A 23,107-nucleotide genomic window follows, 5' to 3' on the forward strand; every position below is an offset into this window, starting at 1 on the left:
TTCTCATCTCTGAAATGGTAAGAGCCAAGAGTAAGAGGTTGCTTGAGAACTGGGCTCAGGGACTTGCACAGAGAAGCTGAACCTCATAAAATCACTGAAAACCAGCCGTCTAACTGATGAAAACAGTGATTTGTTACCTAGCAGAAAGCACTTGATCAGGATTAACTGGCTGCTTTTTGTCATAACCAAAGTAGCCATCAGCCCCCGATCAGCACTGTGAGAGGAGAGGTAGTGCTTGAGAGTAGACGTGGTACTCCACACTGTTTTTCTCACAGATACCTAAGTACATGGTCTTCGTTTTGTACTTTAAACACTCCAGTGGTTTTTGTTGTCCTTTGGATGCAGTGTATCTTCCTATGATCCCTGCCTGGTGGTGTGGTCCCCACAGATCTGCCCTGTCACCCATGCCCGCCCCCTGGGCTTCCTTTTTCTGTACCCTGGAGGGACTCGGCTGCCATGATGCTGTTCCAATGCTCTACAGGCCCTGCCTAGAGACACCTTCAGAGGCTTTTTCTGACCCCAGTAGTGCAGGCCCCCCCTCTGTTTTCTTGTTTGGTACTGTGCAGGTCCACTTGTTTGGTATCTGTGTCACCAACTAGATCGGTAACTCGTGTGGGTGGAGATGGGCAGAACCTGTTTCTGAATTGACTGCCATGCTCCCAGTGCCTACTGCCTAGCCTGGTCCAGAGGAAGCGCTCAGTAAATGCTGGTCTAATGGAGCGATGCAGTGCTGCCCAGTGGGACTGACCACCTCCGCTGGTGTGAGTGAAGGGTGTTCCATTTAACTATTGCTGTGAAACGAAACCCCTGGAAACTCAGTTTTTCAAAACACCAATCATTGTATTATTATCTTTCATGGTTCTGAAGGTTGACTGGGCTCAGCTAGGCAGTTTTCTCTCAGGGTTAGTCATGTGGTTGCCTTGGATAGTGGCTGGGACTGGAGGAAAGCTTCTTTGCTCAGGTGTGGCTGCTGGTGCAGGCCACCTACATGTGGCCTGTCTGTGTGACTTGGGCTTCCTCACAGCATGGCAGCCGAGTTCCAACAGTCTGTCTCAGAAGATACCAAGTGGAATCTGAGTTGCATTTTAAGACTTAGCCTAGGAAGTCACATAGAATCCCTCCCACCAGTCACAGGCCCGGCCCGGTGGACAGGAAGGGGGCATAGAACCCCACCTCTTGAAGAGGGCCAGGTATATTAGTGTCAGATGGAAAAGAGTGTGTGGGGTGCACCATCTTGGAGAATTGGATCTGACATGTCACTGGGGGTTAAATGTGGAGAGGGGTAAGTAGCAATTAGATGCAGCCCTGGAAGAAGGGTTGTTCTGCATCTGAGGAGTCAAGACTGTCCCCCATCAGACAGGACAGTCTTCCTACTGATGAGCTTGTACCTCCTCTGTGCGCAAGAGACCTGGCCTGGACACCAGGTTATTTGGCTCCCTCTTGTTTGGGACTAAGTCTCTGGAATGCTGTCTTCTCTTCCTTCCCCAACTGTTTTTAACCCAGAATGCCTTTAGCCAGCTTCCCATCCTCTTCCTTCTTCTGTCTTGGCAAATGGAGCAGTGACTGCTGGAACTGTGACTGTTTTGAACCAGGGGAAGTGCAGCTCGTGGGAATCCCACTGTTGAGGGTGGGTTTGCACTGGAAGTCAGGGTAGGAAGAGGGAAGAAATCTATGAAGTTTGTATTCCTTGGCTGCCTCCTTGTTGCTGCTCTTTCTATCACCCCAGCTACTTTTTCTGCTCCTCTGCCTGAGCTCCTGTGTCAGATGGCAAGTCAGGTATGGGCGAGGTCCTCCTCAGACCCTTCCTGAGGGCTGTGCACTAGAGGCGGAGACAGCATTGGAGCAGAGCTATTCTCCCTTGTCTCTGGGAAAAGAGCTATCCACACTCTGGCCTCTTCTGGTTTTCCCCATTAGTCACGACTCTTGATAGCAGGACACAGAAAGCCAGCTCTCGCTGAGGTGGGAAGGGTGTCCAGAGAGGTCTGTGTACCTGAGCAGTCAGGAGGGTCCTGAGGAGGTCCAGGGTGATTTCAGAGGACACTTAGGGTGCTGGCACCATGGCCATGTGCTGAGTGTGGTCCTGCAGAGAGGCCTGTGGGCTGGTGGCAACCTGCTGTTTTCTGGAAAGAGATGAGACTGTCTTTGCTAGGCCATAGGATCCACCCAGAGCACCAGGTGAGATTTCCTGCACTTGCGCATCTATAAAGGGTTTTTCAGTCACAGAGTCAGTGTGTGAGTTTCTAGTTGTACCAAATACTTGTTATGTGAGCTTAGGTAAGTTACTTGATTTTTCTGAGCTTCGATTCCTTTCTTTCTCTTAAAAAGAGAATGATTACAGAACCTCTTGAGGTTTTCTTGAGGATGCAGTGAGGAAAGCAGTATTGAAATTCTTGCTAAACTTTTTTCTCTAAAATTTTAAACTTTATTTTAATAAATATTCTAATCTTTTTCTCCCCCCTTTTTTTGGGCAAACTGCTTTACTGATGTGTAATTGAGTCACTTGTTTTAATGTGTACAGTCCAGTGTTTTTATATGTTCATATAGTTGTGCAACTATTATTAATTGATTTTAGAATTGATGTTCATTACTCCAAAAAAAAAAAAACACAACACCTTGTATTCCTTGGTTGTCACTCCCCATCCTCTTCCCCTAGTTCTTTTTTTTTATCCTCACCCGAGGACATTTTTCTATTTTTTGTTTAGATAGAGTGGGAGGAAAAGAGAGAGAGAGAGAGAGAGAGAGAGAGAGGCATCGATGTGAAAGGGACACATCGAGTGGTTGCCACCCGCATGACCCAACCAGGGCCGGGGACAAACTGCAACCGAGGTACGTGCCCTTAGTGGGAACTGAACCCGGGTCTCCCTGGACCGCAGGCTGACTCTCCAGCCGCTGAGCCAAACCGGCCAGGGCCTCCCCTAGTTCTTGGCACCCATGAACTCACTCTTTCTCTGTGGATTTGCCTGTTCTGGACATTTCATATAAATGAAATCGCACACTGTGTGTACTTCTGTCTGGCTTCTGTCATCGACCATTATGTGTTCACTGTCCATCCATGTTGTAGCGAGTGTCAGTGCTTCACTCCTTTTCTTGGCCAAGTAATATTTTATTGTTTAGTTTGGTTTTTCTGTTCATCGGTTCTTTCCACCTTTGGCTGTTGTGGAGAATCCTGCTCTGAACATCCATGTGCAGTGTCAGCGTAGATGTAGTTTTCTTTTCTCTTGGATATTACAGGGGAGGAGGAGCCTAACTTTGTCCCTCTACTCTCCTATGTTCTTCATGAGGGCCCTGTGATTTAGACTGATGAAAAGCAGGTTAACCAACTAGAGTGAAACAAGTAGTGCCCATCACACAGTCGAACTAGGTGATGAGTAACTGGGGTGGTGAGGATTTGGGCTTTGGGAGCATCTGAACAAAAGAATAGATCATAGACAAGTGATGACGAAAAGGACTGAGTTCTGAGGGCATCAGGTTGTGGGAAGGTAAACATGAGGGAGCTAAGTGGAAGATCAGGTGAATTAGTAAGGTCTGTGTGTGTATTCTCTCTCTTGGTGCCATCTTGTCTCCAATGATAAGTGGGCTCTCTTCCTGGTTTTGAGTGGCACCCCCACAGGAGTTTATGCTCTGCTTTCAGGAAGGTGTGGGGTAGAGCTCATCCTGTGTCTGGTTTTCTCAGTTGCTTTCAGCTTGAAATAATCTTTATACCAGAGTGGTGTATTTTAGAGTGGCGTACTCTGAACTCCTTCATTGTGTATACCTGGGAGTGAAATTGCTGGTAAACACTGTGCTAACTTTTGGAGGAGCTGCTGACTGGTTCCCAAAGGGGCTGCTTCATTTTACATTCTCTCCTGTTATTCTTCTTGACACTTGTTATGTCTTTTTTGGTCATAGTCATTCTGTGGTATCTTGCTGTATTTTTTATTTGATTTCCCCTGATGTTGAGCATTTTTTCACATGCTTATTGGCTGGCCATTTGTGCATCTCTGGAGAAATATCTATTCAGACCCTTTACCCATTTTAACATTGAGTTATCCATTTATTAATGCATTGTAAGAATTCTTTATATTAAAGAAAAAAGAATTCTCTCTATATTCTAGATGCAAGTCCTTTATCAACTATGATTTGCAAATATCTTTTTCCATTCTGTGAGTTGTCTTTTCACTTTGTTGGTAATGTCCTTTGAAGCACAAAAGTTTTTTTATTTCAATGAAGTCCAGTTTATCTGTTTTTTTTTTGTTGTTGTTACTTGTGCTTTTTGGTGTCTTATCTCAGAAACCATTGCCTATTCCAGTGTAACAAAGATTTATCTTTGTTTCCTTCTAATCATATTTAAGGTCTTTGACCTATTTTGAGTTAATTTTTCTATGTGGTGTGAGATGGGTTCAGTTCTTTTCTTTTGCATGTGCATATCCAGTTTTCTTAGCATCATTGTTGAAAAGGCTGTTCATTCCCTAGTGAATTGTTTTGTCACCTTTGTCAAAATTCAGTTGATTGTAAGTGTGTGGGTTTATTTTTGGATTCTCATTTCTATTCCCTTTTTTTTTGTTTGTTTTTTTGTTTTGTTTTTTTATCCTCACCCGAGGACATTTTTCCTTTTTTTTGTTCAGGTAGAGTGGGAGGGAGAGAGAGGAACAGAGAGAGAGAGAGAAACATCGATGTGAAAGGGACACATCGAGTGGCTGCCACCCGCACAACCGACCAGGGCCGGGGACAAACTGCAACCGAGGTACGCGCCCTTAGCGGGAACCGAACCCGGGTCTCTCAGGACCGCAGGCCGACGCTCTAACCGCTGAGCCAAACCGGCCAGGGCCATTTCTATTCCTTTGATTTAAATGCTCAGCCTTATACCAGTACCACATGGTTTTGATTATTGTAGCTTTGTAGTAATTTTGAAATCAGGAAGTGTTCTCTTTCGAGATTGTTTTGGCTATTCTGAGCCCCTTGAGTTTGTATATTATTTTCGGAATCTGTTTGTCAGTGTTTGCAGAGAAGCCAGCTGAGATCCTGATAGGCACTGCATTGACTCTGTAGATCAGCTGGGGAGTATTGACATCTTAACAATATTAAAGTCTTCTGAGCCATGAATATAGGATGTTTTTCCACTTAGATCTTTAATTTCTTTCAACACGTTTTGTACTTTTTAAAGTATAAGTTTTGAGCCCTGGCCGGTTTGGCTCAGCGGTTAGTGTCGGCCTGCGGTCCAGAGAGACCCGGGTTTGGTTCCCGCTAAGGGCATGTACTTTGGTTGCAGTTTGTCCCCGGCCCTGGTTGGTCCTGCGGGTGGCAGCCACTGATGTGTCTCTCTCACATCGATGTCTCTCTCTCTCTCTCTCTCTCTCTCTCTCTCTCTCTCTTCCTCCCACTCTATCTGAACAACAAAATGAAAAAATGTCCTTGGGTGAGGATAAATAAAAAAAAAAAGAATATAAAGTATAAGTTTTGAGCTTCCTTTGCTAAATTTATTCCTAAGCATTTTATTCTTTTTGATGCTATTGTAAATGGAAGTGTTTTCTTAATTTCCTTTTTTAGTTAATTGCTAATATATGGGAATAAAATTGATTAAAATTTTTTTTTCTCTTTATTGATTTTAGAGAGAGAGAGAGAAATATCAATGAGAGAGAACATCGATTGACTACCTCCTGTATGCCCTCACTGGGGCTTGGGCCCACAACCTAGGCATGCGCCCTGGCCAGGAATTGAACTGGCGACTTCTTGGTGCATGGGTCAATGCTCAACCACTGAGCCACACTGGCTAGACTTTTACGTGTGTTTTTTAAGTACAGCCTGGCATAAAATTGATTTTTATATGTTGATCTTGTACTCTCCTACCTTGTTGAACTCATTTATTAGTTCAGACATGTTTTTAGTGATTCTTTAGTATCTTCTGTGTAAGATTATTTTATCTGCAAAAAAAAAATAGCTTCACTTCTTCCTTTCCATTTTGGATTCCTTTATTCCATTTTCTTGCCCTTACTAGAACCTCCAGTGCTGCTTTGAACAGACGTGGCGAAGGTAGGCATCTTGTCATGTGCCTGGGATTGGGGGCTATCCAGCCTCTCACCACTGAGGGGTGTTATTGGATTCCATCATGAGCAGGTTCCATTTTATTCCTAGTTTGTTGACCTTTTTAAAATTTTTGAGGTATTTTTTTATACCACAAAATATACCCATTTAAAGTGTTTAATTAAATGATTTATAATATGTTCACAAAGTTTTGAAACTATCACCTCTATCTAGTTCTAGGACATTTTCATCACCCTAAAAGGAAGTCCCATCCCCATCAGTAGCCATCCCACCCTCTCTCCAGCCCTGGCAACCATGGATCCACTTTCTGTCGCTGGATTTGCCTGTTGTGGACATTTCACATAAATGGAATCTTACACTGTATGGTTTTTTGTGTGGCTTTTTTGTGTGGCTTCTTACACTGAGCATTGTGTTTTCAAGGTTTATCCATGTGTCAATGTTACACTTCTTTTTGTGGCTGAGTAATATTCCAGTGTATGAATGGACAACATCGTGTTTATCCATTCATCTGCTGTAGGACTTTTGGGTTGCTTTTCTTTTTGGCCTTTGTGAACAATGCTAATGTGAACATGTGTGTTTAGTATGTACCTAGGAGTGGAATTAAATGCTGGGTCATTTTCCTGGCTGGTGTGGCACAGTGGCTGAGCATTGATCCATGCACCAAAAGGTCGCCGGTTCAATTCCTGGTCAGGGCACATGCTGGGGTTGTGGGCCCAGTCCCTGGTGAGGGGCGTGCAGGAGGTAGCCAGTCGATACTCTCTCGTCTATGTTTCTATTTCTCTCTTCCTCTCTCTTCCTCTTTCTCTAAAATCAATAAAGAAAAATAATAAAAAACATAAAAAATAAAAAATAATAAAAAACATAAAAAATAAAAAATAAATAGAGTTATCATTTGATTTTGGAGGAATTGCCAGATTTCCCCAAAGTGGCTGTTTTGCCTTTTGAAGGCTGGGACCCTTGCAAAATGGGCCATTGTGTTAGACATGGCTGTCAGTAATGCCTGTTGAGTGTGTGCAGTAGGGCTGTGTGGGCCTCGGTTACCTGGTCCCTGTGTCCTGGGCAGGTGATACCCATTGTTACCTGCTGGCTGTGTCAGGCTTATCACAGTCCCCATGGTGTTGTTTTCCCACTTGGAGATGAGGATATTGAGGTTCCGAGGTTCTGGAGCTACTATGTAAACTTGTGTTGGTACATCCTCTGTGTGCTTGACTTAGGAGCTGGGAAGTAGCTTCTAGCACCGGCACTCCTGGTCCCACTCTCAGTGTTTCCTCCTTAGCCCTTGGAGGCAGCTCCCATGCATTATCCCCTGGAGTCCAGATGAGGCCACTTCCCGAGGCCACCCGGGGAGCCAGGCTCTGACATGTGTTTGCTTTCAGTGGATTCGGGGCTGGCTGAGCTAACCCTGCCTCTCTTCCTTTACAGGCCTCCTCGCTGGAGAGGCAGAGCCCTCAAGTGGTCTCCTGCCTTACTCACAGCCTGTGCACTGGGGAGCCTGGATTACCGACAACAGCAGGTGCCTCCTTTGCCCCATCTTCTTTCTGCCCAGGGCCATCAGGGCCACTTCAGTTGTCAGAGACAGAACCTTTCTCAGCCTGGCGATACAAAGATGGTGTGCTGGCCCACAGAGTCTAGGGATGGGTGCAGACAGAGTGGCCAGTACTTTTGTTTTCCATTCTATGTTGGGGGCTGGGTAGGGGTCCTGCTGGTGCCTGCACCAAGGCTGAAGGAAAAGTGGGGGCTGAGGGAGGAGGAATGGGTGCTGGTTGGGCACCATCCTGGGTGTCCTTCACCTTCCCTGAGCTGGCTGCTTGCCCACTCCTGCCTGGCCCCTGCAACTCATCCTATTGCTGTTGTGTGCTTTGGACCCACGTGGAGAACCAACAACCATGGCCTTCATCGCTCCCTGGCTTGGGTTGATTGAGACCTAGTTATTTTTGTTTGTTTGTAAAATTCAACTTCCTGAATGGAAAGATAGCAGTGAACATATCTTGGCTCTTTTGGGAAAACCCCAAATCTGGTAATAACATCTACCACCCACTGGGTCATGCATGGGATACTGCTGTAACTCTGCTGGAGGAGGAGGAGGGACTGACATTTGTTGGGCCTACTGCGTGCTGTTCATTGGCATTCTCCCTGCACTGTGCCTGCAGTGACTCACAGAGGTTGGGTGTACAGCATCACCCTTGTATTTCTGGAGCTGAAGTCTTGACCAAGCCATGCAGGCAACAGGAACCAGGTGTGGAGCCTGCTTTGTTGGGTCCTTGTGCTCTATTCACACTGACTCACGGCGGGGGGGCTCATCTCTTCCTTGACCACTTGCTCTCTTCCCCGACCCTCGCAGGTATCTGTGGTCAGGGAGGCCAAACAGTCCCCCAGGAAAACACATCCCTAAAATGCCCAGAATTCGTGTGCAGTTAGCCAGGTGTGCTGTTCTGTCAGGAGTCCTTCTGTTGGGAGTTCCCACATGGTAGACTGACATTGCTGACCACCTGCATGTACAGAACCACAGCCTCTCACACACATAACACAGCCTCATGCGCACACATATGCACGCACACTCATGGCCTTGCATGCACTTGTTCACACACAGCCACAAACTCCATTCAGGTGAACATGTCATGTATGCAGGCACACACAGTTGTGCACCTGCATATATATTTGCATATACACAAGTTATACAGGCTTACAAAGTTACATACACGTATGCACATAGCCTCATGTGTGCACATGGCCACACCACATGCACACATGCAGGCATATGTGGCTACACATACATATGCATGTGTATATATGCACATGTACAGCTTCACACAGTTGCATGCATACACACATATTCACAATCATGGACTTTCATGTATGCATGTACACACATGCACACTGACCACACACTGTAGGCTTCATCCTTGGTGGCAGTTGGGCCACTGTTGCTTTCTCTACCCCAGCCGTCTTCAGTCTCATTGCGATGACGGAGATGGGTGGGGTGAGGAGCTCACACAGGTGGTATTCCCTCTATAGATGTGTCCATGGGCTCTGCAGACCAGCAGTTCAACCTTGCAGAGATCCTGTCGCAGAACTACGGCATCCAGGAGGAGTGTGAAGGGGCCGAGAGACGCCCAGAGCAGCCCGAGGAGGAGCTGGACAAGGACTTCATCTCCCAGGTACTTGGCTGAGAGTCTGCCCGATGTGGGTGAAACCTGCTAGGCAAATTCCACACTTTCTTATTTCAGCTAAATTGGTCTGCAAGGTGCTCAGATTCTGCAATGACAACTTCTGCTTGCCCATCTGTTTACAAAGCTCCAGGCCCTATGTTAGGAGCTGAGGTCACAGGGGACAGACCAGACCTGGTCTTGCCTTCAAGGAGCTCTAGAGCTGTAAACCAGTGGTGTGGCTGGACATTAAACTTAACCATTTTCAGACTTTTTTGCCTCAGAACCCCCTATCCTTTGAAAAGTTATTGACGGTCTCAAGCAGCTTTGTTGATGCAGTATACAGTAAGCCAGTTGTTAATAGAAATAACATTTTTATGAAAATGAAAAAAATCACTGTTTTCTCAAGCAAAAATGAAATTAAGGATGAGTGGAATAGTTTTACATTTTTGTAAATCTCTGAATGCAGGAACAGTGTAAGAGAATCCAGCTGCTGTCCTGGCAGATGTGTCTGTCGTGATGTGTTCTTCTGGTTGACATGTGAATCTGGCCTCATGCAGATGTTCCTGAAAAAAGGGTGGATAATTTAACAAACTGTTCAGATAGTTGCTGTTGTTCTTTGATGCTGGACCAGGATTCAGCAGCTAGTCATTTTGTAAAGGGTGACTGGAGAGGGCATTCTGTAGCCACATCTAGTGAGCTTCCTGTACTTGGTTACGTCTCAATTCAGTGGTCTTGAACGTGGTGTGGATCTTAACCCAGGTGTGATCTTGTCACCTCTGCACTGGTAACATGTTTGCAAAACCTTGGTTTTTTGACATGTAGATCTTCCACGTGTTGACAGTTCACAATATAAACACACATTTGTTAATACCATAGACCAGGGGCCTTAAATACCAAACATTTATTTTCTCGTAGTTCAGGAGACCAGAAGTTCCAGATCAAGGTTTTATAGGACTGTTTGTGAGGAGTTCCCTTCTTGGTGTGTAAACACTGCATTCTTATTGGGTCCTCACGTGGAGGGATGACAGTTCCCCTATCAGATCAGGGATCAGGGCCCACCCTCATGACACCATTTAAGTATTCCCATAAAGGCCCATCTCCAAATGCAGTAAATCAAGTTGGAGATTAGGGACCCAACATATACATGGGGGGGATGGGGCACAAACATTTAGTCCACAATAGTATCAACACTGATCTTATCCGACGTCTTTTAAATATTGGGAATTTTTTTTAAGGACTAACCACCAGGCATTTGTTTAACTTGGTGTCATGGATCACTTGGTGCCAGTTTGGTCTTATAACCAAAACAAAAATCTTCTCTTCAAAAACCAAAAGCCTCCCAGGCCAGTTTGGCTCAGCGGTTAGAGCGTTGGCCTGCAGTTCAGAGAGACCCAGTTTCGGTTCCTGCTAAGGGCATGTACCTCGGTTGCAGTTTGTCCCCGGCCCTGGTTGGGTTGTGCGGGTGGCAGCTACTCGATGTGTCCCTTTCACGTCGGTGTTTCTCTCTCTCTTCCTCCCACTCTATCTGAACAAAAAATGGGAAAAAAAAAATGTCCTCAGGTGAGGATTAAAAAAAAGAATCAAGGCTTCGATTCCGGTCAAGGTCACGTACTTCTGTTGTGGTTCGGTCCCCAGCCCTGGTCTGGATCGTGTGGGAGGCAGCCAATCAATGTGTCTCTGTCACACTAATATTTCTCTCTCCCTCTGTCTCTCCCTCCCTCTGTCTGAAAATAAATAGAAAAATATCCTCAGGTGAGGAGTTAAAAAAAAAAATTAAAAAAAACCCAAAAGCCAACCCTGGCCAGTGGACGACACTGTATCAAAAGATCGCCAGCTGGGTTTCGGGTTTAATCCCTGGTCAGGGTGTGTATGGGAGGCAACTGATCAATGTTTCTCCCTCACATTGATGGTTCTCTCTCTCTCTCCCTTCTTCTCTCTCTAAAAGAAATTAAAAAAAAAAGAAAAAAAAGAAAAGAAAACAATTTTAAAAAGTTCAACATGAGCTTAAAACTTCTCAAAACTCTCACACTTAAATCAGCTATTTATTAGCTAAATACCTAGATCTAGATTTTCTTAAAAACTAAGGTAAAAGCAGAAACCCTTTCATTTCATATTACCTTACCAGAGGCTGTGGGAATCAAGTTTACATCGTCAGATCCATGTTTTCCAAAATTAGAATTTTTTTTTTTATTCTCACCTGAGGACATTTGTTTTTGCATTTATCTTCAGACAGAACGGGAGGGAGAGAGGGAGGAAGAGAGAGAGAGAAACATTGATGTGAGAGAAACACATCGACTGGCCGCCACTCACATGACCCCAACGGGGCCAGGGACAAACTGCAACCAAGGTACGTGCCCTTAGCGGGAATGGAACCCGGGACTCTCTGGTCCCCGTGCCGACGCTCTAACTGCTGAGCCACACTGGCCAGGGCTGAATTTTTGCTTAAAAGCTCATTTTACTCTCACAGCAACCTCAGTCAGTTATTTCTTTGGAAGCAGCCACCCATTTACTTTGTGTCCGAGATGATGTCTGCCTGCCTTTTTTTTTTTATCCTCACCCGAGGACATTTTTCCATTTTTTGTTCAGATAGAGCGGGAGGGAGAGAGGGAAACATCGATGTGAAAGGGACACATCAAGTGGCTGCCACCCACATGACCCAACCAGGGCCGGGAACAAACTGCAACCGAGGTACGTGCCCTTAGCGGGAACCGAACCCGGGTCTCCCTGGACCGCAGGCCGACACTCTAACCGCTGAGCTAAACTGGCTAGGGCTGCCTGCCATTTTTAAAGTAAAGTTGGTGCCGTATACCGAAGGCAGCTTGTTTCCCTCACAACTTCACTCCTATAAGTGCGTTCCTTTTTTTTTTTTTAATTTTGTTTTTCTTTATTGATTTTAGAGAGAGAAAAAGGGAGAGAGAGAGAGAGATAGAAACATCGATGAGAGAAAACATCTGTTGGCCGCCTCCTGCATGCCCCTACTGGGGATTGGGCCCACAATCTGGGCATGTGCCCTGACTGGGAATCGAACCAGCAACCTCTTGGTGCTCAACCACTGATCCACACAAGCCAGGCTACAAGTACGTTTCTTAACAGTCACCACCTCACTTCTTAATGTGGCAGGCACTTCCTACATGCTTCCCATTTCCTCACACAGAAAATTAAAATGACATCTGCTCAGGCTGAAAGTTAATAAAATCAGTAATCTTATATGGGATGTTCTTAAGTGAAACTGGCATCTTTTTAAAACTGAGTAGGTGGTGGGCGGTAAGGAACATGCATTGGTGACTCACGAACTTTGTGCTCCTGCCTCCACCGCAGGGCACTGTGTGTGGGACCTTAGACTCTGCTCCATCAGTGCAAGTGTCAGTAGAGTGGGAGGCAGAAGTAATGGCATCACAGTGTTGTGAAAGTCCCAGGGAATCTGGGCATCTTTGGACCACTGTATGAACCCCTTTAACAGATGCATAATTATAAACTATGATGGGCAACATGAATGTTTTTCATCCTGTGTCCTGTGAGAACTTGGTTTAGAGGCAGGGAAGGAATGCCTCAGAGGAAGGGCTGGGAGAAGGCTGGGTGGTTTTCCACAGCGATGGAAGTCCCAGCATGAGGGCAGGGCAGGAGTCAGGGGGAGGGGCAGCAGAACTCCTGAGAGAATGAGAGGGAATGCTCAGGAGGCTGGAGGCTGACAGTGGACCCCTGGGGCCAGGATGGAGTGTGGTCAGAAGGAGTAGAGGTTTACAGGAGGGTGAGAAGCAGTGATTTGAAAGCAGTACTAGAGAGGAAGGTAGTGATAGTTTTTATCTCTTTTTTCCTAGTAATTAAATGTCTTATTTCCATTTCTTATCCTATTGGATGTGATCGAAGTGTCAAAACAGTGTGAGTAGCTCTATGTTCCCGATCCTGCCTTCCTGTTCTGAGCGTGATAGGATTGTTCTGACCATGCATTGTTGACCATCGAGGCTGACAGCATCTCCATTACAATGACGGGGCATCCATCTCTTTACCTAGTGTACTGAGGGCTTTGTAAAATCAGAGGTGGATGTTGGATTTTACCAGATGCCTTTTCCACATTTGTCCAGACAGTCATATGTCTTTGCCTTCCTGATTTACTGATGTCATGAATTGTGGTAGATTTCCAGATAGTGTGCCATCCTTGCTTTCCTGGAAATCAAGCCTGAACCGGTTTGAGCAGGGAAGCTTTTCGGGGCATTGTGGACTGAGAGGCCAGTCCTGGCTCCACCCTTTAAGGCTGGTGACCTTGGACACATACCTGACCTCTCTGGGCTCTGGTGTCTCATCTGTGCTCTCCTGAAGGTTGTAAGGGGTCCTTGGATGAAGGACTGGACCTGGGGTCTGGCTGGGGTGAGTTGCTGTGAATGTGACAAACTGGCCTGGCCCTGGTTGTGGTGGCTCATGGGGCTCAGACAGGAGGAGGGGGAGCAGAACCCACAGAGCAGCTCCTCCTGACGGAGTCTTATCCCCCCTCAGAGCAGTGACATGCCCCTTGATGAGCTGCTTGCCCTCTATGGCTATGAGACATCAGACCCCATCTCAGAGCGGGAGAGTGAGGGCAGTGATACTACAGCCAACCTCCCGGACATGACCCTGGACAAGGTGAGTGGGGTGTCTTTCTGAAACTGCTGGGAGGATTTAAGGAGGGTAGGCTTGAAGGCCTTGGAAAAGCAGAAATGCTGTCAGTAACTGTGAGGCCTGGATGATTTTTTAGAGGACCCTACTCTCCTGCTCCCCAGAGTCATAGCTGATGCACCCAGGGTTACAGTGGCCACAGGGGAGGGGGCTGAGATGAAAAGATTCTGACAGCTGGCCAAAGGAGAGGGGCAGAGTGGAGACTGGCCTGAAGAAACATAGCTGGGAAGAGGAGAACCAGTGAGGTCTTGACTCTCCAGGTCCTGACCAGGTCAGGGGTGGTGCCAGGAGGAGGGCTTTATTACCGAAGTTGAAAACCAAATGCACAAGGGGAGAGAGCAGTAACTGGGGGCTCTACCGTCCTGAGCTAGGCATGGGCGATGTCCCTTTTCCAGACTGCAGGGGTATGGGCTCAGGAACCACGTGCACCCATGCTGGAGTCCTGGCTGCCCTGCCCTGGCCCCTGGTCTCCTCATTTGCAAAGTGGGAAGAACAGCTCCTCCTGAGCCCTTGTCAATCCCAGAGGGAGGCCCATCAAGTTAGGGTCACAGTTATTATTAGGGTTATCTTAAGATTGTTAAAACAAACTGCAAAAATGTTCTTTACTTTTTATTAAAAGGAACAAATAGCGAAGGATTTGCTTTCAGGGGAAGAAGAGGAAGAGACACAGTCCTCGGCTGATGACCTCACCCCATCTGTGACCTCCCATGAGGCCTCCGACCTTTTCCCTAGCCAGAGTGGATGTAGGTGTCCTGCCTGCTCCTCCACTTGGGCTGGATCAAGCAAGGCTTTAGTGATACAGATGTAGGGCTTGGGCTACTGGGGGCAAAGAACTCAGACACAGTTCTCTGGTGCTTCTGGGGTGCCCTATTCTTGATCCGAGTCCCTTTGGGGTTTCTGTCTCACTGGTTTGTGAGCTGAGACTGATTGACTTTGGTTTACAGGAGGAGGGAATGTGTTAGTTCCTGTAGCTAAAAGCCCATCAGATGTGGGGGAAGTGTCCCAGCAGCATGAGGTGCTGGGGGCTCACAGCTGGTGGTTAGCAAGTCCCCACTCCTTTGCCATTGCACACCTGTCATCTGGCCAGGGCCTGGGACACACCTCTTCTTAGGAGGTCAGGTGGATGGAGAAGGGGGTGTAGGCTGCAGCAGTGAAGAACCCAGAATCTACTAGCCTGGGAGGGTACCCTGTGCCACAGATGTGTCTCACTGGCTCCCCCTTTCCCAAAGCCCGCTTCCTGACTGGCACAGACAAAGAGCTGGGTTCTTCCACCTCATCTGACACAGAGGAGGACCCTCTTCCTGCCAACAAATGTAAGAAGGTATGTGGCTCTGACCCTGTAGTACCTTCAACGTGGACCTCTGCCCTACCCTGGCGCAGAGACAAATGCACGGCTTCTGAGAAGTGGGCTGCACTGGGACTTAGCCATGGTGTGCGCACCTCAAGCCCATGCTGCTGTGGCATTGGCTGGTCCAGGGATGTGGCCCAAGGTCCTGTCCTGGGTGCTCTGAGCTGGTCATCAGGATACCTGGGTCCTCGAGCCTCACCTCTTGCCACATGACTGGCTATGCCGAAGAGGTGGACAAAAAGATTGAGACACATGGTCACTCACATACCCACACATACCCAGGTCTCTGCCTCCCATTCTCAGACCCTAGGACTTGGCATCTGTGGGAAGATAGCATAGACTAACAGCCCTGGGCTCTGGGCAATGGCTGAGCCTTCCATATCCCTGACGTTCCTGGGCCTTTGCCTTTGCAGGAGATCATGGTTGGGCCTCAGTTTCAAGCCGACCTCAGCAACCTGCACTTGAACCGCCATGGTGAGAAGAGTAAGTGGGGCATGGATCATGGTGGGGACAGGGAGAAGATGAAAACCCCACTCCAGCTGAGAAGTAACTTGCTGCACATCTAAGTCAGGGCCAGTTCCCAAATCGTCAGAGGGAATCTGAGGGGCGTAGCCTGGGTCAGGTGCCCAGCCTGGGTCAGGTGCCCGCCCTGTGCCAGCTCTGGGCAGCAGGTTTGCAGAGCGCTTCATGAGCAGGAGGAAGCAGGGCTTTGCACTTGTCCTCTGGGCACTCATACTCTTCCCCACTTAGCCCACAGGCCTCTCCCTTACCTTGTCTGTGTCCTGTCCCAGAGTCCTCCAGAAATCACTATTGCTGTGCCCTGCTCTATCCTTTGGGGTTCTCCCCAACCTGGACTTGGTGTTTGTCTGTCTGTTGATCCCACTACAATGTAGAGGCCTCTGTTCTTTGAGATAGGAATTGTGGCCTCCATTTACAGGTGAAGAAAACAAGATGTGAGGTAATCTGCCTATTGAGTCTTGCTTTTCTTGCTCCAGAGCCTCTGCAGGCCCTGGGCTGGTACTCTTTTCTCAGGAGGCTTTTCCCAGATGATTCAACAGTTGGGATTGGGGGTGGGATGGGATAGACAAGGGAGACAGGGACCCCTAGTAAAGAGTAAGGCTTCCGGGGGGGCCAGAGGCTGGGACGTGGGTGTGATGGGATGTGTTTGCTTTGTTGTAGGCAGTTTGGGCAAAGGATGGTAGACAGGAAAGTGAAGCTAAGCTGGGTCACAAGGGACACTGCAGTGAATCTCTGCATCCGACCACACCCAGGACCCTCCCCCAGAAAAAAGGCACCTGTGTACACACCTTAGCTACACCTCAGAGGGGCTGGAGCCTGTGCCAACCTTGGTTTGAAGCCCTGCTGTGGAGTATGTCCTGCCTTGCTCTCTCCCCCAAGCCTGCACTGCAGGGATTAGGTCTTTGGTACTGTGGGGATGGGAGTTGGCCTCTCATGTTACACTGTGAGATTAGATCCATGTGTGTGGCATGTCCATCTTGTGTTACTGTTGTGTTATGTTCCCTGTATAGATGTACTACATTGGTTGTCCCTTCTATTGATTGATACTACGGTTGTCTGCTGTTGTGGTTATGATTGTCTTCCGGTGTGTCTTAGTGGACACACGCACTTGTTCCTGGATAGATGGCTGGGAGGCATATGGTTGCTTACATTAGATCTATGGACACTGCTTAGGGGGTCCTACCAGTAGTGTGAGGGGCTCTAGTGCTCCACTGTTTTGTTGCTTTTAACCCTTTGGGTGGGTTGAGTGGTGGCTTTCATTTGGATTTCTCTGATGAGTAATAATAATATGTCTACTGGCCATTCTGATATCTCATGCGAAGTACCTGCCCAGGGTCTTTCCCTATTTTTAAATTGGGTTGTCTTTTTCTTATTTGTGGGGTTCCTTCTGTGTTATGGATATAAGTCCTGCGTGGGTGCTGTGCGCTGCAGGTTTTCTCCTAACGTCCCGCTTATCAGTCTGTATTTTAGCTTACTGTATGAGCTGGCGAAGGTGTCTCTGCAGGTGTGGCAGATATTCTTTATCTTCTCTGTTACGTTTAAGGTCGTGATGTGACTTAATTTGATTTTTGTTTTATGGTTGGAGGTTGGGGTCTGGGTCCATTTTTTTCCCCTGTGTTACTTTGGCACCACATATTGAAAAGGTAATTTATTCTCCACTCAGTCGCAGTGGTGCCTATGTTGTGCACTGTTTCTGAGCTTCTGCTTCTACATTGTCTGGGGTGGTACAGGTCCTCTGGCCTCGAAATATCGTTGCATGTCCATGGAAGTATGTAAATTAGCTTGCCATAACACTGCCTGTCATTTTACTTTATGTTTGTCCTTATCAGGCTTTGGGGTCAGGTATGCTGTTGTCACCAAGTATGCTGGGAAGTGCCTTTTACTAACCTCAGGGAGAATTTGCTTGAGATTGTTACTATTTCTTCTCTATGTGTTTGGAAGAATTCCTCAGTGAAGCTGTCTGGGCCTGAGATTTGCTTTGTGGAAGATTTTAATTACAAATTAAATATATTTAATAATATAGTCCTCACTAGAGTTTCTGTTTTGATATGTTGCATTTTTGAAGCATTTATTTCATTAAGAAATTGTTAACCTTATTATAAAAAAGATCATAGTATTCTCTTATCTTAATGTCTGTAGGATCTATAGTGGTGTCCCCTTTTTGAGTCCTGATAATGGTATTTTGCATTTTCTCCTTTTTAGTTTCTCTTGGTCAGTCTTGTTAGGGGTTTGTAACTTTTATTGCCCTTTACAAGGAACTCACTTTTTGCTTGTTGAGTTTTCTTTGTTGTCTGATTGCTATTTAATTGATTTTTACTTTTATCTGTATTTTCTTTCCTTTTAGTTTGTTATTATCTAATTCACATTGTGATCAATTCTATGACTCAGGAGTGACTTTGGAAGTGTTCTGTTTAATTTCCAGTTGTTGGGGAATTCCTCGTTGTGCCACTCCCTCTTCAAGTCCAGAGAATATACTCTGTGATTTTAGTCTTTTGAAATTAGTTGAGCCTTGTTTTATGGCCAATATTTAGTCTATTTTGTAAATGCTGCTTTCTGTGTTTTTATATTTGGTGTATTTTCTATATTTGGCATATTTTTGGTTCTAATTTTTTATCCAGTCTGATACTCTTTTGCCTTTTAATAGAGAGTATTTAGTCCAGTTACAGTTTGGACTGTTTTCCATGTGATTGTGAAAACAGTTGGGATAAGTCACCATCTTCTGTGTGTTTTCTCCTTGTTCCATCTGTTCTTTTTTTCTTCTTTTTGATTAGTCAAGTAGTTTTATTTAATTTTTTTCTCCTTGAGATTATAAGTTTTAATTTTTATATTACTTTTTCAGTGATTGTCCTAGTTTACTTTAGATCAGCAATTTTCAACCAATGTGCCTTAAGACTCTTTTTTTAACCTTCACCTGAGGATTTTTTTTTCCCATTTATTGTCCCATAGAGTGGGGGTTGGGGGAGAGAGAAAGAGAGAAACATTGATGTGAGAGAGCCACATTGATTGCCTGCCTCCCACATGACCCCAACCAGGGCTGGGGTTCAAACTGTAACCGAGGTACGTGCCCTTGACCAGAAATGAACCTGTAACTCTGGTCTGTGGGCCAACACTGTAACTGCTGAGCCAAACCGACCAGGGCTAGACTTCTTAAAACATGCAATACCTTACTGTTTAGTCAGGGGCACTGACCTAATTTTCCTTAGACTGTCAAGTAAAAAAGTGACAACAGCCAACACAATAATAGCTGTCTGGTGTGAATGAATCAAATTACACAGTTATTTTTTTTTGCTAGATTGGCAAAAAATACACTTTTTGGTATGCTTCAGAATTTTAGTAATTTATGTGTGCCATGAGATAAGTGCATTCTAGTCCCCTCATCTGTCCTGCCCATTGTGCTGCTGCTGCTTCTGCAGGGACTGCATTTGCCACAGTGACAACATTGTGGTTTACATGACAGATGTTCCTCACGTTTATTCACAGCTGCCTGGTGGTTATTCACATTCCTTCCAGCTGCCATTTGGGATCATTTCCTTCTGTCTAAAGAATTTGCTCTTTTATATTTCTTGTTACGTTGATGAATTCTTTTAGCTTTTGTTTGTTTGGAAAATCTTAATCTTGATTTCACTTTTGGAGGAGTAGTTTCAATAGTCTAGATTTCTAGATTTGTCAGCTTTTTTCTTATATGTGAACCATTTCATTCCATTGTCTTTGGCATCTGTTGTTTCTGTGGAAAAGTCAGTCGTCTGTCTTACTGTTTCTGTTGAAATCCTTGTTCATTGTTTCTCTTCAGGCTGGTTACATTTTCTTTTATTTTCTAGCATTTTGACCAGATGTGGCTTTCTTTGTATTTATCTTGACTTTCTTGGATCTGTAATTTGGTATCATGCATCTGTTTTGGAGAATTCTTGGCCATTGTATCTTCAGATTTTCTTCTGCCCCATTCTTTGTCCATTTCTTCTGTGACTCAATTATACATGTGACTATCTTCTTCATCCCCTAACTATGTTCTCTTCAATCTCAGTTTGATTCCTTCTCTTAAATTTTTGTTTAATTCTTTTAGATTTCACTTATGTCTTCTGATATGTCCAAGCTGCTGTTAGAGTGTTCAGTGGGTTCATACATTCACAAGTTGTATTTTCCAGTCCTGGAAAGTTCATGTGATTTTTTAAAGTCCCGTTTGCTAACTCTGATTTCCAGCCATTTGTAGATTTACTTCTGTTGTTTTATAGTTTTCCTCACACATTCACGTGCTAGGTAGATGGAGGGCCAAGGTCACAGGATAATGATATTTTTTTCCAGAGAGGGGTTTGTTGTCTTCTCAGGCCAACTACCCTGGTTCAGGCTGGGACTTGCATCAGTATGGAGGTGGTAGAAGGTAGCTCCAGGCCCACAGGGGCTCTTGCACTAGGAGAGGCCACTGACCCTGTGGTTCTCAGCACCAACCCAGAAGTTGTTGCTTCCTAGGCAATTTCTCAATCAGAAATTCCAACACAGGAGCCATTTTTCTGAGTGTGTTTTTCACTTTCTGGCCACTGCACTGGATTGTTTGTATTATTTGATTTGTAGTCCCTGTGACTCTTCCCTGGATAATTAAAAGGTGTTGGCACTGGGGTCTTTCCAGACCTGACCGTGAGATCTCCCTTCTGTTTCTTCCCCATCACATCCCTCCCCAGCTGGAGACTGCCATCCACTGCCACCAAAGGGCAGAACTCCCCTTCCCTGGGTAAAGTACACTCTCTGTAGTTTGTACGATGCTGTGGTTAGAGTGGTCGTGGCCTAAGTGAGACCACTGGGACCCAGGTCTCACTGCTGGTATCAAGTCCGGGCTCTTCACTGTGCTTTCTTAGGACTCTGCTTTTCAAGACTTGCAACTATGTAAATGGATTTACCTTCCTTGAACCCATTACCTATATAACTCTCTCCCCAAAGGCCCTGCTCAGAAGTTCCCCTTTTCTCAACTCAGGCTAGTGGCTGCCTCCTTCAGGAGGCTGCCTCAGATTTCCTGGCTGGGAAGTACCCCATTGGCCTTCCACAGCTTCCCACCCTTTGTTGTTACCCTAACTACCCTGGGCCTGGTGACCTTATGACCTGGAGGGATGTGGAAGGGATGGGCCCAGGTCACAAGAACCAGACATGCACATTAACAGCTGTTGTTTTGGAGGTGCTGGGGCGGCCAGCCTGTGGATGCTTGTGGGGAGGGAGTGCACACTCTTTGACCCTGGCGCTCCTTCTAAACAGTCTATGAGAATGAAGACCAGCTGTTGTGGGACCCGAACATTCTCCCTGAGAGGGAGGTGGAAGAGTTCCTGTACCGGGCAGTCAAGCGGAGATGGCACGAGACGACCGGGTCTCAACTCCCAGAGGGAGAAACAGTGAAAGATAGTGAGCAGGTAGGCAGCATGCTGGATGGTGTGAACACCTCCATATTTCTGTCCCGATGGTAGTGTAAATGCCCCCATGTTCCTGCCTCATTGGGAGGTAAATGCCCCCTGATAGCTCCACTATGATGGTGGTATAAATGCCCTCAATATCCCTGCCCCAATGATGATATATATGCCCCAAACATCCCTGCCCAATGGGGTGAATGCCCCTGATATACCCACCTTGGTGGTGGTGTGAACACCTCCATATAACTGCCCTGATGGCATTATAAACACTCCCCATATCCACACCCTGATAGTGAGATGAGCACCCTCATATCACCACCCTGATGGTGAAGTAAATGCCCCCCATATGCTTGTCCCAATGATGTGTACACCCCCATATCCCTGTCCCGATGGTGGTGTGACTGCCCCTCCCTCCCCATTTCCCACTGTGATGGTAGGATAAATGCCTCCAATATCATCACCCTGATGGTGGTGTAAATGCCCCCAAATTCCTGCCCCGATGGGGTAAATGCTACTACTGCAGCTGCTGGTGAGCAGGTGGGAAGAGGTTTTCACTCCTCCAGGCACTGTATGAGCTGGTGAAATGCAGTTTCAATGTGGAGGAGGCTCTGCGGAGACTGCGGTTTAATGTGAAGGTGATCCGAGGTGAGTGCCCCCCCCCCCCCACCACCCTTGCTGTGTGTCCTTGTGTGGGCACTGCTGATGCCACTGCCTCCTGGTTTCAGACGGGCTCTGTGCTTGGAGTGAGGAGGAATGCAGAAACTTTGAGCACGGCTTTCGAGTGCACGGGAAAAACTTCCACCTGATCCAGGCCAATAAGGTGAGGACATGGCCCACTCTGCTCCTGCTGGGCTGCACCGTGGTCTCCTTGGGGCTGGGAAGGACTTGGGAGCCTGGGCAAATGGCACCACCCTATACCACACAGCACAGGGTTGTGACTACCCTCACCAGGCTCCTGAGGCTCCTCTGAGCTGAGGGCTAAAGCTCTGGTTTCTGCTTCTCGTCCTGCATACCGGTTTTCATATTATTCTAGTCTCCTGTCTCAAGCCACTTCCAGCCCTGGTCGGTTTGGCTCAGCGGTTAGAGCGTTGGCCCACGGACCAGAGAGTCCCGGGTTCGGTTCCTGCTAAGGGCATGTACCTCAATTGCAGTTTGTCCCCGGCCCCAAATGGGGTCGTGTGGGTGGCAACCAGTCGATGTGTCTCTCTCACATCGATGTTTCTGTTTCTCTTCCTCCCTCCCTTCCTCGTGCTTTATCTGAATATAAATGCAAAAATGTCCTCGGGTGAAAATGAAAAAAAGAGAGAAGGCTCCATTATGGGAACTAATTTGCCTAAAGATGAATTTTTAGTAGTTGTGCCTGTCTTCACCATCTATTCATGTGGTCATAGATACTGCCTTGTTATCTCCATGGAGCCCAGTGCTTATGCTGCAGTCCTGACCCCCAGCCTGGACCCCACTCTCAGCTCCTAGCCATGGGGAACAAGGGTCTCCTTGTTCGATCCAAGGAAGTAGGTCTCTCCTGCCACCTGTGGCAAATGTTCATGACCAGAGGGGCTGCTGAGTGCCAGGTCTCTGCCCTCCCCGGACCTGTGTTTTTCTTAGACCTGAGTTCACCTGTCTTTCCCTGGACCTGAATTCCCCTATTTTTCCTAGGCCCAAGTCTATGTGTCCTCCCTTAGACCTGAGTTTCCCTGTCCTTCCCTGGACCTGAGTCCCCTTGTCCTTCCTAGACCTAGGTCCCTCTCCCTGGACATCTGGCTGGATATGCTCCCATGACTCTATCTCTGAGTCTGAGTTTTCCTTTGTCTATCTCACCGCAGCTCCTCCTCCTCACCCCTGCTCCTAGTGTTTTTTTTTTTGCCCTTCTAGGGAAGAAGCCCTGGCCCCTTCCTGCTATTCATGGTGACAGCTTGTGGAGAAGCAGGGCCTGGCTGAGACCTAGCTCACTTTTGGGGCCTGTGTCTTCTCTTGGGAGGTTGGAGTCAATGAGGCACCTGTGCTGGGCCACTGCAGGAACAGGATGATGCTTA

The 23,107-nt window shown here is 46.8% G+C and overlaps 1 protein-coding gene across 3 annotated transcripts in view; it reads left to right on the forward strand.

The window, feature by feature from the left end:
• The window catches only part of MIER2 (MIER family member 2), a 29,778-nt gene that overhangs the window by 2,349 nt on the left and 4,322 nt on the right, over nt 1–23,107 (forward strand). For 2 of the 3 annotated variants that reach the window (XM_036241794.1, XM_036241793.1), the window contains exons 2-10: nt 7,444–7,534; nt 9,037–9,179; nt 13,662–13,787; nt 14,440–14,563; nt 15,050–15,141; nt 15,582–15,651; nt 20,926–21,077; nt 21,638–21,719; nt 21,800–21,894. In XM_036241794.1, the coding sequence (XP_036097687.1) occupies nt 7,444–7,534; nt 9,037–9,179; nt 13,662–13,787; nt 14,440–14,563; nt 15,050–15,141; nt 15,582–15,651; nt 20,926–21,077; nt 21,638–21,719; nt 21,800–21,894 (975 nt within the window). The other variant, XM_036241795.1, reaches the window with a different exon arrangement.

Source organism: Molossus molossus, unplaced genomic scaffold (assembly GCF_014108415.1).
Source record: "Molossus molossus isolate mMolMol1 unplaced genomic scaffold, mMolMol1.p scaffold_m16_p_4, whole genome shotgun sequence".
Lineage (NCBI taxonomy): Eukaryota > Metazoa > Chordata > Mammalia > Chiroptera > Molossidae > Molossus > Molossus molossus.